Genomic DNA, 17,742 nt, shown 5'->3' on the forward strand with positions numbered 1-17,742 from the left:
GCAACTTGGAAATTTATTGCGTAGTACAGAATACGTTTCGGTCTATGCGACCTTCTTCACAGCGGACACACACGCTGACAAGCGGTGGACACCGCGTCAAGCTCCGAATCTACTAAGCTCGCAGCCCACATAGGACTAGGGAAGTTACACTCAGTTATTCCTATCGGACCTACTGGTTTCCCCTCATAAAGCGACACGCAATCATCCTTTAGTACGTAACTGAAGAAGGTCGCATAGACCGAAATGTATTCTGTACTACGCAATAAATTTCCAAGTTGCATTAAAGTTGAGTGCCGGGTTTCTTGATATTTATGGTACTGAGGTGTGGGAACCTACCCGTGCACCCCCGTAGCAGTGCTCACGGTTTTTGTTCACTGCTCTATAGGCCCCTCAGTGACACACTGACAGGAGACAATGGCTCCTGCAGTGCATCACTGAGAGTTTACCTTAGGACAAAGTCTCACTTTATGGCAATTGCTGCCTGGGAAAATTTCTCACACAGCAATGGCATAAAGTGAGACTAGGGACTATTTTCTCACAGGGGCGTAGGAATACATTGTGAGGAATACATTGTGGAAGGATACCTTCCATCATTGTATTCCTGGAGCCCCTGGAGAGCGGTCGCATCAGCTGATGCTCCTGCTCTCCACGGGAGATCGTCGAGGGACACTCGTTTTAATTGGATTTCTGCGGATCAGGGAGTATAGTGTTTGTTTATTATTTTAATATTTTTTACAGATGACACTGGCTTCGGGGATCAAGGTGACAAGTGATGGTGAGTATGTACTCTATGTTATATGTACTGTATGTCTGTATGTATGTTGTATGTATGTACTGTATGTATGTACTGTATGTGGCATGTTGCATGTCACATGTTGCATGTCGTCGCATGTTGCATGGTGCAAGTCGTCGCATGTCATTGCATGTCGCATGCTGCATGTCATCACATGTTGCATGTCGCTGCATGTCACATGTTGCATGTTGTCGCATGTCATTGCATGCTGCATGTCGCATGTCATCGCATGTTGCATGGCATATGTTGCATGTCGCATGTCGTCGCATGGTGCATGTCGCATGCCGTCACATGGTGCATGTCGCTGCATGGTGCATTTTGCATGTCGTCACATGGTGCGTGTCGCATGGTGCATGTCGCCACATGTTGCATGTCGCCACATGTCGTCGCATGGTGCATGTCGCATGGTGCATGCTGCATGCCATCGCATGTTGCATGTCGCATGTCACATGTTGCATGTCTTTGCTTGTCATATGTCATTGCATGCTGCATGTCGCATGTTGCATGTCGCATGTTACCGCATGCCGTCACATGGTGCATGTCGCATGTCGTTGCATGGTGCATGTCACCGCATGTCACCGCATGGTGCATGTCGCATGGTGCATGTTGTCGCATGTTGTCACATGTTGCCACATGTCACTGCATGGTGCATGTCGCATGGTGCATGTCACATGTTGCATGTCGTCGCATGTTGCAAGTCGTATGTTGCATGTCGCCACATGTTGCATGTTGTCGCATGTTGTCACATATCGCATGTCATCGCATGGTGTATGTCGTCGCATGTTGTCACATGTCATCGCATGGTGCATGTCACATGTTGCATGTCGTTGCTTGTTGCATGTCGTATGTTGCATGTCGCGTGTTGTCACATGTCGCATGTCATTGCATGTCGTATGTTGCATGTTGTCGCATGATGTCACATGGTGTGTGTTGTATGTATGTACTGTATATGTGTATGTGTTTTTTTTTTAACATTCAACACATTAGCCGGATGATGGGACTACTACTGTCCCATCATTGGCTAATGTGTCACTTACTGTCACTGTACTCTCATGTGTTACTGTCACTGTAGCAGGCAGAGCCCAATGGGACTTGTAGTCCCATCGGACAAAGCCTGCACACAGAGACACCCCCGCCGCCACCACCACCGCACCGCCCACAGCAGACCCCAGCACGGCCAGCAGACCCACCGCAGACCCCAGCACCGCCCGCACATCCCGGCGCTGGCACGCAGACCCCCGGCGCCGGCACGCAGACCCCCACACATACCTGCGCCGGCCCGCACATATTGGCACCGGCCCGCACATACCAGCGCCGGCCCGCACATACCGGCGCCGGCCTGCACATACCAGCGCCGGAACGCAGACCCCCGGCGCCCGCACAATCATCCCTGCCTAGCCCCGCCCGCACATCCCTGCCTAGCCCCACCTGCCCCCAGCACAGCCCCGCAGCCCCCCAGCCCCGCCCACAGCCCAGTAACTTTTGATGAGTGACTGCTGACTGTGTGGCTGGGGCACGCCTGCTCATGACGTCACGTCAATTTCCAGAGTCTGGAAATTGACGTGACGGCGGAAATAAGCGGTGGCTGCAGCCTGGGGGTCACGTGACCCGGACTCAGCCGCCAGCATAGCGCCGCTCACAGGCAAAAACGGCAACGGAAGGTATTTACACAATTCATCAGGGGCCCCGGGGGGATACATTGGGGGGTTAATTGAAAGTAGTGGACAATCCCTTTAATGCCTTGGAAATGTGTTTGTACTCTTCTCCTGACTGATTCAAAAATGAGATTTCTTTGCTGTGTTGTAAACTGTTTACAAACCATGGCTTTTGCTGTAAAAATGCAACTAAGAAAATGGCAGTATAATCCTATTAGAACGGTTAAAAATTACATGGGGTTAATCAGAATCACCTTAAATAATAGCAGCTATGTATTAACTAATACTCAAAGTGAATATTTTAGTAGAATCAACTCTCCTAAGCGGTCTATATTGGCACGTAGGTCATGGGAATCTGAATAAATTGATACCTTAATATCTGCGATCCGATGTTTTATTCCACAGAAATCCACATTTTTTCCTAGATGTAAATAAACTGTTCAGATCTATGAGCTGACACTGATCTGTGTGAGAATCTGCCTCCAGAGTTTATTATATATGAAGGGGGAGTTGCCAGTGTAATGTGCAGTGGTTACCAGTGTGATGTGTAATGGCCGCTCTCTGACCTCCCTGCAAAGCTGTGTGTGACTATACCTGACACATCTGCAGCTTCCATCTCACAGGCAGACAGTGGTGCAATATTGCTGCAATACAGCAGAGCTTTGAGAGCTTCAGCTGCTAGCGTGTTTGTAAGGAGAAAAAGTCCAGTTTTACTGTTCTACGATAGTTACGATGTCACACTGGTAACTCCCCCTTTCATTTAAAATAAGCTCTGGAGGCGGAGTCTCATGCAGATCAGTGTCCGGCCCATAGTCCTGAACACCTCATGTACATATAAGAAAAATGTGAATATCTCTGGAATAAGACATCAGATCACAGATTTTAGGGTATCATTTTATTCCATTTCCTACGACCTACAGTTGAAACCAGAAGTTTACATACTCTATATAAAAAGACACATATGCATGTTTTTCTCAATATGTGACAGGAAATCAGAGTAAACCTTTCCCGTTTTAGATCAATTAGGATTACCATAATTATTAATATTTGCCAAATGCCAGAACAATGAGACAGAGAATGCTTTAAGGCATTTTTATTACTGCAAAGTCAAAAGTTTACATACATTTCATTGATATTTGGTACCATTGTCCTTAAACTGAATGACTTGGGTCAAACCTTTGGGATATCATTCCACAAGCTTCTCACAATAGTTGGTTGAATTTTGGACCCACTCTTCCTGACAAAACTGGTGTAACTGATAAAGGTTTGTAGGTTGCCTTGCTCGTACCTGTCTTTTCAGCTTTGCTCATAGATTTTCAATAGGATTGAGATCAGGGCTTTATGATGGCCACTCCAAAACATTGACTTTGTAATCCTTAAGCCACTTTGTTACCATTTTGGCAGTATGCTTTGGGTCATTGTCCAATTGGAAGACCCATTTCCACCCAAGCTTTAACTTCCTGGCTGATGCCTTGAGATGTTGCTTCAGTATTGCCACATAATCTTCTTTTCTCATGATGCCATCTATTTTGAGAAGTACACCAGTCCTTCCTGCAGCAAAACAACCCCATCACATGATGCTTTCACCCTCATGTTTCACAGTTGGGATGGTGTTCTTAGGCTTCCAAGCTTCTCCCTTTTTCCTTCCAACGTAACGATGGTCATTCAATTTTAGTTTCATCAAAATACAGGACATGTCTCCAAAAATTAAGGTCTTTGTTTCTGTGTGCATTTGCAAACATTAATCTGTCTTTTTTATGTTTCTTTTTTCTTTTGGAGTAATGGCTTCTTTTTAGCATAGTGGCCTTTAAGCCCATGTTGATACAGTATTCGTTTCACTGTGGATATTGACACAGTCTTACGAGCTTCCGCCATCATCTTCACAAAATTCTTCCTGAGCATTATGATGGCTGGACATTCCCATCTTGTTTGTACTTGCGTATAATTGTTTGTACACATCAATGAGACACCTTCAGGTATCTTGAAAATTGTATCCAAGGATGAGCCAGACTCGTCCACAGGTGTGTCTCTAATTAACTCAGATGTTGGCAAAAATACAGAAGCTTCCAAACACATGACATCATCATATGGGCAGTCCTTGTTTAAAGGCATAGTAATCTTAGCTTATGTAATCTTTTGACTTTGCAGCAAGTAATAAAAATGCCATAAATCATTCTCTCTCTTTTTCTCTCTTTCATTATTCTGGCATTTGGCAAATATTAATAATTATGGTAATCCTAATTAACCTAAAACAGGAAAGATTTATTCTGATTTCACAACAGATATAGAGAAAAACATGCATATGCGTCTTTTTATATAGTCTATGTAAACTTCTGGTTTCAACGGTTTATGCCCATATAGATGGCTTAACATGTGTTTAAATGTGAATGTTTAATTCTGAAGACAACCACATATTCAACTATATTTCCCCCCTGAAAATGATTTCAGTTTGTTTCACAATGTGCAGATTATGTGTGGCATTAAATGTGGAAAAAAGGAAATTTTTTATTTGGTATGACTTTTTTATATGACCAAAACCTGGGATTTTAATAAGGTTCTGTAGACTTATTATATCCACTGTACACACACTTACACGTCTTGGTATGCTATTAATGAGGTTGTTAATGGTTGTCTGAAGAATGTTCTGCCACCTTGAATGCACTTGGGCGCGCAAATCTTCAATATCTGCTGCTGGGAGTTCACTTTGCAATAGCTGATGTCCCAAATGTGCAGTACGGGAGAGAAGTTGTTGCAGGCCTTGGGTAGCATGTTAAGACTGCTCACAGTAGCATTTTTAAGGGACATTTTGGTAAAGTGGCCATATCACTGATTCCACTTTCAATCCATTTTGTTCAGCAAATTAATTTGGATATCACATGCCAAGCCTAAGGCACAATGTCTACACAAACCATCAGAAGATGTTTTCATGACATTGGCTTACGACGAGTTAGATGTCCAGCTACAGGTTTTTCCATTGACCTCACACCACTGCTCTCAAAGGCTATCATGGTGCAGAGCAAGATGGCAATTGAGGCTGGAATGGAGGTCTGTCATCTTAAGGGATGATTCTCGCTTTTGTCTTAAACACAATGATAGCCGGAGATTGGCCTGAAGACTACATGGGCAAGACTGTAACGTGGTGCTGAGTGGTAGCTGTGGGCGAGGTACTCATGCTTTGCACCCCGGAACACTAAATGGAAATGGGGGTCCTGGCTAGGTGTGTAGACTATGCTGTGGGGGCGCTATGCCCTTGCAGACCACATGATGCCGTTGACTTTGGCTCGCCAGGAACAGATGTTGTAGAGTTCAATGAGGGAGATCACCACTCAAAAAATAAACAGTTTTTTTATTGAACAATGAAGTGGGAAGTATGTACAGCGGATATCAGGTGTGCAACTTAGTGCACATTTCTCTCATAACATAGAACACCTTCATACACATTCCCGTTTTTCTGAGCTTGTTCCAGTTCTGTCCATTAGTGTCTCTCTCTAACTTCACTACCACCCAGCACAGCACTTTGGGAGCTTCCCTAGTCCTCAACAACAGCACCACTAACCAGTAAGCAAGAGTCCTATTCTTCAACCCATAGTTCCACGTCCTTTTCCCCTTAGGGAAGCTACTTATGTGACTATGGCCATTACTTAACTTCTCTGCTTGCTGGAACTACCACATATGGCACTGTCTCTTCATCACTCACTCCTTCTAACACTCTCCCATGATTTCTTCTCTGGATTACGTTATCCATTGCCTCAGTCCCTACTCACTCTGGGGACACCCACTTCATGCAGTTCTTCTTAGTCAGACCGCAGATCTGCTCCTGCTGCAGGCTAGGTCCTATTTGACTCCTGACAGAAACTTCTCTGCTGTCCCTTCACTTTATCCCCTCCCACTCTGGGCTAGTCCCAACTATTAAACCTATCTCTCCATGTTAATTCCATGCTGCTGGGCAGAAACCAACCTCATCCCATTAAAAGGCAAAACATTGAACACACAAACATCATAACGCATTACAGCAACACATATCTTCAAAGGGAAACGTGAGCAACACTTCCACCTTCTTACAACACTATGAAGAGGTCTTCAGAAGGGAACATCACAACAGCCCGATTCTTGGAATTATGTTGTGGATCCCCTCCTTTCTTCATAAAAATTTAGGGCAATCTACATTTAGTATACTAGAATTGGGGGAGCTCGATGTATAGCATTGACAAAACACAGGGGTATAATATATTTGGGATGGCCATGGCATATGTTAATGTGGAAAATTAATGCAAAAAATCATATGTTTTATGATACAGATTATCCACTGAAGAAAAATGTTTCCACTGTATACAATATTTAACGTTTTGGCCAATTATGGCCTTCTTCAGAATAGTTTACTGCTCAGTAGGAAGAATATGGCTGTGGAGGCAAGAGTACCTTAAAGCAGAGTACAATGGTCCAAAAACCAGTGGACCAAGAGCGCCACTTTACTAGCACAATAGTGCATTTCTCCAGGGCCAATTTCTTGTTCTTGGACCATTATACTCTGCCTTAAGGTACCCTTGACTCCACAGCCATATTCTTCCTACTGAGCAGTAATTCACGGATAGCCTCCATGCCGGTTCTAGTTTAAATGAGGAAAATGGAATGTTATCCAGCAACCATAAGACAAAAAAAGTTACAATTTCATGTTTATTTACGTTTCATTAAAAAAAAAAAAGAAATAAAGCAACAGCTAATATCAGTTGAAACACATGGTCTACTAGTTTTGAACCCTGTAAGTTTTTTAGTAACTAGTATATCTTGCTAGCTAAAACTAATTTTGTTCAGTCTCTGCCTCCTGCAGGTAAGTTGACCCTTTCAATTCCTGTCACTATGGCATAGGCATATTTGGATGCAAAATGTGGATATAAGCACATCTCTCTATGTAGCTCTATTAACTTTATTTCAAACTCATTTGTTTTCTTGTTACTATGTTTCCAGCTGCTTTGAAATTATGTTATGTTGTATTGCTTTATATCCATCCATCTAGGCATAGTATGGAAGGGTTTTAGTCTACATTCCTGTGTGTTAGACATTATAAGCTACGATGACTAAAAGCCCTGCTGGGTTTGAAATGAGTAAACCTTGTGTTTCAACTGATTTAGTTTTTTTTTTTAAATAAAAAAAAATAGTTTTTTTATGAATAAACAATAAATATGAAGTTTTAACTATTTGTATGTTGGTGGTGGAGTATGCCCCTTTATCCTTGTTTCATAATAATTTACTGTAATATTAGAACTAGAATGACCACATATAAAACTAGAACCAATGATCATAACATTAATACTGTACCAGGACAAAACCTAAAGCATAAATACAACACCAGAACCAAGCTGATGACATAAACACAGCATAAGAACCAAGCTCATAAAATTTATACCAGAACCAAGTTCATAATATAAACAAAGAACCAGAACTAAGCTTATTAAATAATTACAGTACCAGAACTACAGTAAACTCATAGCATACATATAGTACAATAACTATGCTTAATACGTATTAAATTATACAGACCAAGCTCATTAGAGGACCAAAACCAAGCTGATGACATAAACACTGCATAAGAACTAATGTAATAACATAAATATAGTGCCAGAAACAAGCTCTTAATATAGATCTAATAATGTACATATAGTGTCAGAACCATGCTCATATCAAAAGTACAGCATCAGAACCAAACTCATAACATAAAGTACCAGAAGTAGGTTGAACTTAATTATACAGTACCAGAACTAAGCTTGTGGCATACATATAGTACAAGAAATACTATTTTATTTATATATGTATATATATATATATATATATATATATATATATATATATATATATATATATAATGTATTACATTTATTCACACAGTGTAAATAAAATACCAGGACTAATTTCGTTGCATATATGCAGGCCCAGAACGATTCAGAGTGCAAACATACTCAACCAGTGCTATAAATAAATACAATACTAAAAGTCAGCTTAGTCAAAAGACCAGGTGGAAAGTTTGGTTAAGTCCTGCTGTATAAGTTTCTACCATGTGAAACTTGAACTTCCATTATGAACAATAGTAGGTGTGATGGGAGTTGATTCCCAAGCTAGCACCATGGATGATTGTATCATGCAGTGAATTCAGTACTGATTAGACACATTCAGAGGCTGAATACACATCTACATAGTGTGAATCACAGGTGACATCTTCTCTGATTGGTGTCATTCACCTTCGTTTTCTTCTCCATTCGGTCCACGCGGCAAAAACTTTTCCTCCAAAGTAACACTCATCTCTTAAAATTTCCTCATCTTGAGCTCCTTGCCTTTTACAATCTACAGTCTGCACAATTATAAAATTCTCATAGTGACATATACTCTGTATTTACATATTATAGTGCATATAACATGCCCCCTGAATAGAACAGTGCCACAATCTCTGTCTGTCTGAAAACAATAGTAGCTCAAACCACGCAGTTAAAGGGAACCTGTTTGTAGCGTGCAAACTGTACCCAGTGCACATTTTTTTCATTAAAAACAACGGTTTAATCATATGCAAACAGCATTTCTTATACACTGCTCAAAAAAATAAAGGGAACACTAAAATCCCACATCCTAGATATCCCTGAATGAAATGTTCCAGTTGTAAATCTTTATTCATTACATAGTGGAATGTGTTGAGAATAATAAAGCCTAAAAATGATCAACGTAAATCACAACTAATATCCCACGGAGGTCTGGAGTTGGAATGATGCTCAAAATCAAAGTAGAAAATGAAGTTACAGGCTGATCCAACTTCAGTGGAAATGCCTCAAGACAAGGAAATGATGTTCAGTAGTGTGTGTGGCCTCCACGTGCCTGTATGACCTTCCTACAATGCCTGGGCATGCTCCTGATGAGGCGGCGGATTGTCTTCTGAGGGATCTCCTCCCAGACCTGGACTAAAGCATCCGCCAACTCCTGGACAGTCTGTGGTACAACGTGACATTGGTGGATGGTGCGAGACATGATGTCCCAGATGTGTTCAAACGGATTCAGGTCTGGAGAACGGGTGGGCCACTCCATAGCTTTAATGCCTTCATCTTGCAGGAACTGCTGACATACTCCAGCCACATGAGGTCTGGCATTGTCCTGCATTAGGAATAACCCAGGGCCAACCGCACCAGCATATGGTCTCACAAGGGGTCTGACGATCTCATCTCGGTACCTAATGGTAGTCAGGCTACCTCTGGCAAGTACATGGAGGGCTGTGCGGCCCTCCAAAGAAATGCCACCCCACACCTTTACTGACCCACTGCCAAACTGATCATGCTGAACGATGTTGCAGGCAGCAGATCGCTCTCCATGGCGTCTCCAGACTTTGTCACATCTGTCACATGTGCTCAGTGTGAACCTGCTTTTATTTGTGAAGAGCACATGGTGCCAGTGGCGAATTTGCCAATCCTGGTGTTCTGTGGCAAATGCCAAGCATCCTGCACAGTGTTGGGTTGGTGAGTACAACCTCCATCTGTGGACGTCGGCCACTCAGACCATCCTCGTGGAGTCGGTTTCTAACCGTTTGTGCAGACACATGCACATTTGTGGCCTGCAGGAGGTCATTTTGCAGGGCTCTTGCAGTGCTCCTCCTGTTCCTCCTTGCACAAAGGCTGAGGTAGCGGTCCTGCTGCGGGGTTGTTGCCTCCTACGGCCCCCTCCATGTCTCCTGGTGTACTGGCCTGTCTCCTGGTAGCGTCTCCAGACTCTGAACACTACGCTGACAGACACAGAAAACCTTCTTGTCACAGCTCGCATTGGTGTGCCATCCTGGATGAGCTGCACTACCTGAGCCACTTGTGTGGGTTGTAGAGTCCGTCTCATGCTACCACGAGTGTGAAAGCACAACCAACATTCAAAAGAGACCAAAACTTACAGTAAGCCAGAAAGCATTAGTACTGAGATGTGGTCTGTGGTCCCCACCTGCAGAACCACTCCTGTGAAATTGATTGTCAGTGTTGCTTCCTAAATGGACAGTTTGATTTCACAGAAGTTTTATTTACTTGGAGTTATATTCTGTTGTTTAAGTTTTCCCTTTATTTTTTGGAGCAGTGTACTAGTAATATATCCCATCTGGTGCTTGGGGACGGGGACAGTAAGGGCCTGTTTGATTTCAAATGCCAGGGCTGAATTTCAACCCCAGTCCGTACCTGCTATCATGACTACGTTCCCACCCTGTCAGAGAAAGAGATGCTTAGCTCGGGGGATATATAGATTTTCTGTGATTTGATTTAGAGTCAAGATTTCTCCATACACTGCTGATCGGCAGCTTGTCCTTTATCCATAAAAACTTACTGTCATTACAATTTTGTTACTGTTTTATATTCTGAATAGAAAAAAGGGAAATTTGGTCAAAAAACAAGAATATATGAGTACTGCGGACTTTGTGGTGGGGGCACTGGAGGCGTATGGAAGATATTGGGATTTTGATTGTATTTTTGTCCTTTTTTCCTCAGGATTAATAACTTTTATTATTATTATTATTTTTTTTTTTTAGGAATCCTCATACTCATTTGCACTGAAATGCCTTATCAGCCTCTCAACTGCTATCCTACTTGGACTCATCGTCATGTATCACGCGAGAGAGATCCAGGTATTTGATTCTTCTATGTCAACTCTCACTCTTTGGCTTAAGACTAGCAAAAAGGTAATACATGACCTTAGCAGGCGTTTGCATGGAGAAAGTAGCTGGACTCGGGAGCTCGTCACATGCCAGAGTACCTTAAGTTGTAGTTCTCCAGATATCTTACATGTACAATAACCATTCATTAATGCAGTGTGTTTAGGAGCAGTTTGCCAATTAATTAAATGGATTTTCCAGTTCTAGTTCTGCATCTCCCAATGCCTCATAATTTTTTACAGTGGAAACAAATAGTACCAAATAACTCTACCCTCTAACATAAATTCTATTCATTACACAGGCAATTTAATGATTTCAGTGGGAACTATGTAATGGTTTACAGGCAAAAGGGACAAGTAACATTTGCTGTCGTTTTTTTTTTTTTACAAATTACAGATGATCCCAATTGGTCACAGAAAACATACAACCGTGATCAGCAGCCAAAAATAGAGATTATCCAAAGTTCACAACCCTTTTAAATTCTGAATGATCAGGTACAGTTAAAGGGAATCTATCAGCAGACTTTTGCAATTTAATCTGAGATCAGCACGATGTAGAAACTGAGACCTTGTTTCCTGTGATGTGTCACTTGTTGGTCTGCATGCTGTTATTTTTATACAATTACTGTTTATTCTGCTGCACATCTAGCAGTGCTCAGAATCCTGAGCCCTTAATAACTCCGCCCACATCACTGTGTGGCAGCTTTTTGTGTACACTGTACATTGACAGAAAGCTGCCAATCAGTGGTGGGGGTGGGGTTACACAGAGCAGGAGGACTACATGGCACGAGACACCTAGTCCTATAGTGATAATCTCCTGCTGAAAAATCACTGATTTTAATGAAACAGTCACCCTCAATTCAGTAAGCGACATATCGCTGCAATTAGGGTATCAACCCTTACATCATACTGCTCTAAGATTACATAGTAAAAACTTGCTGACAGATTCCCTTTAATGACAATTCACGTGCATATAAATGTATATCACATATTGATTGAAAACCATGGCAAAATAAAATAAATGGCCAAAATGTGAAAGAACATTAACAATATAAACAGCTAAAAATGTGTGAACATTTCCCAGCCAAATGAAATCCTCACAAATATGTATCAGACTTATCTGATTAACCTAACACTAATTCCACTGGTTAGACAAATTAGAACAAGACCCTCTGTCAGTTGGCACAGAGGTATAGCTAGGGTTTTGGTTCAGGGGGGCGAAGCTTCTGAGTGGGCCCCTAACCAGGTAACCTTGATTACAACTGGGTGACACACCCTAATAGTGGAGGAGACCTCAGCAGATGACCGCGCTGTTACTGAAGATAATCTCTATATAACAACCAACATGGATATTACCGCTATATGGTCAGTGGTAGATACCAGCCCTACAGAACATATAAGAGATCATAGCACAGTTACAGATAATCTCTTACTGCTGACGTTCTTTCTCATGGAATCGTTCACTTTTCACGTCTTTTCCATCTGGCCCAGACTGACATGACAACTTCTTCCAGGTACAACTCGTCTGCAGAGATTACAACAAAGACACATTTCATTTCTCTTATTTTCAGTGGAGCGCCCCAACAGGGCAGCGGGGTACTCGGTACCGGGTCCGGTCGTCCGGTCTTAAAGGGGATGTCATGGTGGCTGCTACCCGGTCCGTGGCCCTGGGCACCCAATTAAAGGGGAAAGGTCTTTTAAAGGGTATTGTGAATAAAGTCTATTGTTCGTGATGCCACCTGTGGTGTTCGGTCAGTGGGGACCGACGCCATTTAAAGGGGCTTTCTGGGGTGATGGTAGGGTGGCTAGATGGTGACGCTTCCCACAGGTGAAGCGGGGTCCCCAGGGCTCCCAAGAGTATGGCACCGATGATGTAATGGATGGCATAGGAAAGAATGTGGACACAGGTTTGCAGTCTTTACCTGTTTTACTGATGGTAGTAGTCTTCAGTCCAGGGTACCAAGTGTAGGGTAGCTGTGGTCTGGCCGGCTTGGAGGCAGCAGGAGATCCCTCTCCCAGGTGAGGTCCGAAAGCCTTTCCTACTTGCGCTGTTCAGTTGGTTAGGTCCCTGCCGCTTGAAGCTCAGTACAAATCCCCTCTCTCCTGTCCTAAGACAGATGTCTGTACGATAGGCAGTTCGAACCTGTTTATAGAATCTCTATCATGCCCCGGGCTCTAAAGTTACTGCCTCAGACTTGATGCAGGCATTTGACATACAGTCCTATGCCCTCCGGTTCTGCTAAGTGTCTTAGAGTCCCACTATAGCCTTGGGCTCCCGGTACCCAGTTCTGCACTCTGGCTCCCAGGGTGTCCTTCTGCTGTTCCCCTGCTGAGCCTCTTCCTCCTCTGTGCTTCTTCCCCCTAATCTCCTCCACAATTCAACTCTCCTTCGGCTTTTCACTCTTTCCAGGGGTAGCAGCTCCCTCGTGGCTGCTCGGCCCCTACGTCTGCTCCAGACGTCCTTCTGCCTTCTGTCTCCCTCCACTGTCTCCCTCAGCCTCACTAAGACTGACCGGCTCCTCCTCCAGACCAGGATACATATAGCTAAGGGATGCTCCCCTGAATCCGGGTTCAGAGCTTCCCCTCCTGGCCTAGATTCTGATGTGTTGAATGTAAGTGCCTTACCTGATAGAAAGAATCCCCCTTGCCTCCAAGCATGACATCACCCTCCCCGAAGGGAAGGCAACATCACTGCAGCAACCGGTTACCTGGAGTGCTGCATCAGCACTGTCCCCAATGGTACTATTCCCAACCTGCACAAACTCCTAATCCTGCTGATACACCAATACCACTGCTGCCGAATGTGTCCCTATTACTGCACCTACTGTGTGGTACTGTGTGCCCTATAAATTCTAAAGCAACCCTCTAGAATATAGTAGTGCCGGGTGCAAGTGTCCTAGAAAACAGTGCCCATATTTTTTCCCCTAAAAAGTAATATTGCTCTGTGTGCCCCTCTGACAGTCACAGTAACCTGAGTTCCCCTATAACAGTAAGTGCCCACTTTACATTTACCAATGTCCCAAGTCTCCTCCCTGTACAACTCCCCTATAAACAGTATGATGCTCTCTTATACGCAGTATAATGCCCCATCGGGCGGGAAAGCACTAGACCTGGGATTATACTGACATGTAAAAAACACCACCCAACAGAGGTCTTGGCAAACAAAATAATTTCCTGTAGAACCAGAAAGTTGCGAATAGGAGATTCTACATAAAATCTACATTAGGAAATCAGTGAGTGAAGAAAGTGGAATTTCCTAAAGGGCAAATTTCTTATAAAATTATTTAATGAGGCATAAGAAAAGGGAGCACTCCAAATGTATTAACTAAGTAGTCAGTCAGCAGTAGTGACAGTGAGAAGAACAGCAACAGAAATATTTCATGCAGGTCAGGTAAAATGCTGACTCTTACAGAAGGATTTAGTGTCGGGAGATAAGTAAGGTGACATGAGTCTTACACACTGAAAGATGACACATTCAAACAAGAGACAGAAGAAACTTATCCATAGCCCTACGTGACCTTGTCACTTGATACCTCATCTAAGCTATACAGGTCACATCCCCACCTGTCATGCTTTCCTCCAGACAGAAAACGCTGCTCAAAACATTAAATTATTTAATTATTATTATTAAATACCTCTTGATTAGATTTATTGCCTGCAGGTTAATAGAATGAATGTTTCATTGCGTATGTAGTCATATGATAGTTTCCATTTGAGATAAAGTGGCAAGAGCCTTAAAAAGCCATGTTTTATATATATACTGTAGCATAGAATCATAGAATGCTAGAGTTGGAAGGGACCTCTATTGTCATCGTGTCCACCCTCCTGCTCAATGCAGGATTCATTAAACCATCTCAGACAGATGTCTGTCCAGCCTCTGTTTGAAGACTTCCATTGAAGGATAACTCACCACCTCTTGTTGCAGCCTGTGTCACTCATTGATCATCCTCACTGTCAAAAAGTTTTTCCTAATATCTAATCTTTATCTTTTCCCTTTCAGTCTCATTCCATTGCTTCTCATGTTTCCATTTGCAAATGAGAATAAGGATGATCCCTTTACACTGTGACAACCCTTCAGATATTTGTAGACGGCTATTAAGCCTTCTCTTTTGCAAGCTAAACATTGCCAAATCCTCTATCCATTCCTCATGGGACATACTTTGCAGACCGCTCACTATCCTGGTAGCTCCTCTCAGAACTTGCTCCAGTTTTTCAATTTTTTTTAAAATATGGTGCCCAGAACTGGACACCGTATTCCAGATGACACCTGACCGAGGAGTAGAGGAAGATAATAACTTCACGTGATCTAGACTCTATGCTTCTCTTAATACATCCTAGAACTATGTTTGACTTTTTTGTTGCTGTCACACTGGTGACTCGTGCAGTCTGTAATCTATTAGTATGCCCAAGTCTTTTTCAACGTACTGTTGCTTAGCCCTATTCCTCCCATTCTGTACATGCTTTTTTCATTTTTCTTATAATTATGAAATTTTACTTATGCATTTTTATGTAATTATGCAGCTTATTTATCCACTGATATGTACTATCAGGAGAATCCAAAGCTGTGTGTTACAGTGACTCTTGTGACTTTCCATTCTCCTAAGTTCACTTTATACACAAGTCGATGTAATGTGGTTACAAGAAACACCTCACTGTGAAGATAAACTAATTCACATGTGGCAAAAGGAAATAATAACCTAGTGGATGGCTATTAGTTATGTAAGGTCTTAAACTGGAACAAAATACTCACAAAATATTCAACTGATAAATTTGGGAGTGTTGAGGTATGTCTGAGGTATACCAGGAGCATTTTTCAATATACAGCTCTGGCAAAAATTAACAGACCACTGAAAAAATTTCAGTTTGTCTGATTTTTCTCTTTATAGGTATATTTTTGAGTAAAATGTAAATTGTTCTATTCTATAAACTACTGACAACATGTCTCAGAAGGTCCAAGCAATAGATTTTGTATTTATTTTCTGAAAATGAGAAATGGTCAAAATAACAAAAAATGCATTGCTTGGAGACCTGAAATATGAAAAAAACAAGATCATAATCATTTAGAACAATAATACTACTCAGAAAGAGTTCAGAAATCAATATTTTGTGGAATAACCATGATTTTTAATCACAGCTTTCATGTATCTTGACATGCTTTCCACCAGTCTTTCACACTGCTTTTGGGTGACCTTATGCCACTCCTGGTACAAAAATTTAAGCAGTTCTTTGTTTGATGGCTTGTGACTAGCAATCTTCCTCTTGATTATATTCCGGAGGTTTTCAATGGGGTTCAGGTCTGGAGATTGGGCTGGGCATGACAGGGATTTGATGTGGTGGTCCTTCATCTACACCGTGATTGACCTAGCTCTGTGGCATGGCGCATTGTCCTGCTGGAAAAAACAGTCCTCAGAGTTCGGGAACATTGCCTGAGCAGAAGGAATCAACAGTTTTTCCAGGATAACCTTTTATGCGGCTTGATTACGTCCTTCACAAAGATTAACCTGCCCAATTCCAGCCTTCCTAAAGCATCCCCAGATCATCAGCGATCCTCCACTAAATTTCACAGTGGGTGCAAGACACTGTGGCTTGTATGCCTCTTCAGGTCTCCGTCTAACCATTAGGCAACCAGGTGTTGGGCAAAGCTCAAAATTAAACAAAAAAGAACTATCTGCGCTGTGTTCAGAGTTTTTATGTGAAAAACCTAAATAAATGCCTGTTAGAAATCAATCACTTTATAGGGGGAATCAATGTTTAAATGAATGTCAACAATCAAGAGAAGAAAGGGTTAAAAAGTGGTTAAAAGATATAAAAAAATATATATATATAAATCCTGCTTCCACTATAAAGTTCAGTAGTGGTGCACTTACGTGGCCCGGACGAGGATGGCGTTATCAAAAAGGTGCCGTGTGCTAGCTTCAATCTTTGTCAGGTGAAGCTGTAGTGACCGCGCACGATCCTCCACAGCCCCGGATCAGCTGTCTGCAGATGATCTGACCAAGAAGGGGGTGACGGAGCAAAAGGGGGCCGTGTGCTGCCTTCGGATGTATCAGAAAAAGCTGTCGTTGTTGCGCACTACCTTACGTGGTCACCGTGCACTTCCGTTGTTAGAAGAGGATAATATCCAATAGATCCCGTGTTTTGCCTTTCAGATGGCGGGCTGCAGGCACTGCCCCGGCTGGTGGCAGAAGATCCTGCGCTCGCATGCAGTGTAGAAAGGATTAATATTGCTGGGCTAAGCCGTTAGGTGCTCTGCTACTGCAGGACCTTACGTGACGTCACGGTCACGTGAGTATTCACGTGACAGGCTAAGGAAAGCGTGTGGGACCAATTCCTACGCGTTTCGGAGACAACCGTGCTCCTTCATCAGGGATGGTCCGTCCTATGCAAAGTTTACCTATATAGCCATCAGCAATCACATGATCCTTACTCTGAATTAAAGGCAAATAATTCAATCTCACTATTCAGACCTTTGGGAATTAGAGTATCAAATTCAAAAATCATTTTTGTCTCTTCTCTGGACATTTTCTGAATGAAATCACCTCCTCTCCAGCCTTCTTTTACCACTTTCAGGCCAGTTATAACGGTGCCACGTATTTGGCCCCTGTGATGAGTCAGGAAGTGTTTAGAAAGCGGGTGTCCCTC

At 42.6% G+C, this 17,742-nt stretch overlaps 1 protein-coding gene across 2 annotated transcripts in view; it reads left to right on the forward strand.

Moving 5' to 3' along the window:
• The window catches only part of KCNN1 (potassium calcium-activated channel subfamily N member 1), a 197,991-nt gene that overhangs the window by 77,315 nt on the left and 102,934 nt on the right, over positions 1-17,742 (forward strand). For both annotated transcript variants that reach the window (XM_077253367.1, XM_077253376.1), the window contains exon 3: positions 10,979-11,074. In XM_077253367.1, the coding sequence (XP_077109482.1) occupies positions 10,979-11,074 (96 nt within the window). The remainder of the gene's footprint in view (positions 1-10,978; positions 11,075-17,742) is intronic.

Source organism: Ranitomeya variabilis, chromosome 1, assembly GCF_051348905.1.
Source record: "Ranitomeya variabilis isolate aRanVar5 chromosome 1, aRanVar5.hap1, whole genome shotgun sequence".
Taxonomy (NCBI): domain Eukaryota; kingdom Metazoa; phylum Chordata; class Amphibia; order Anura; family Dendrobatidae; genus Ranitomeya; species Ranitomeya variabilis.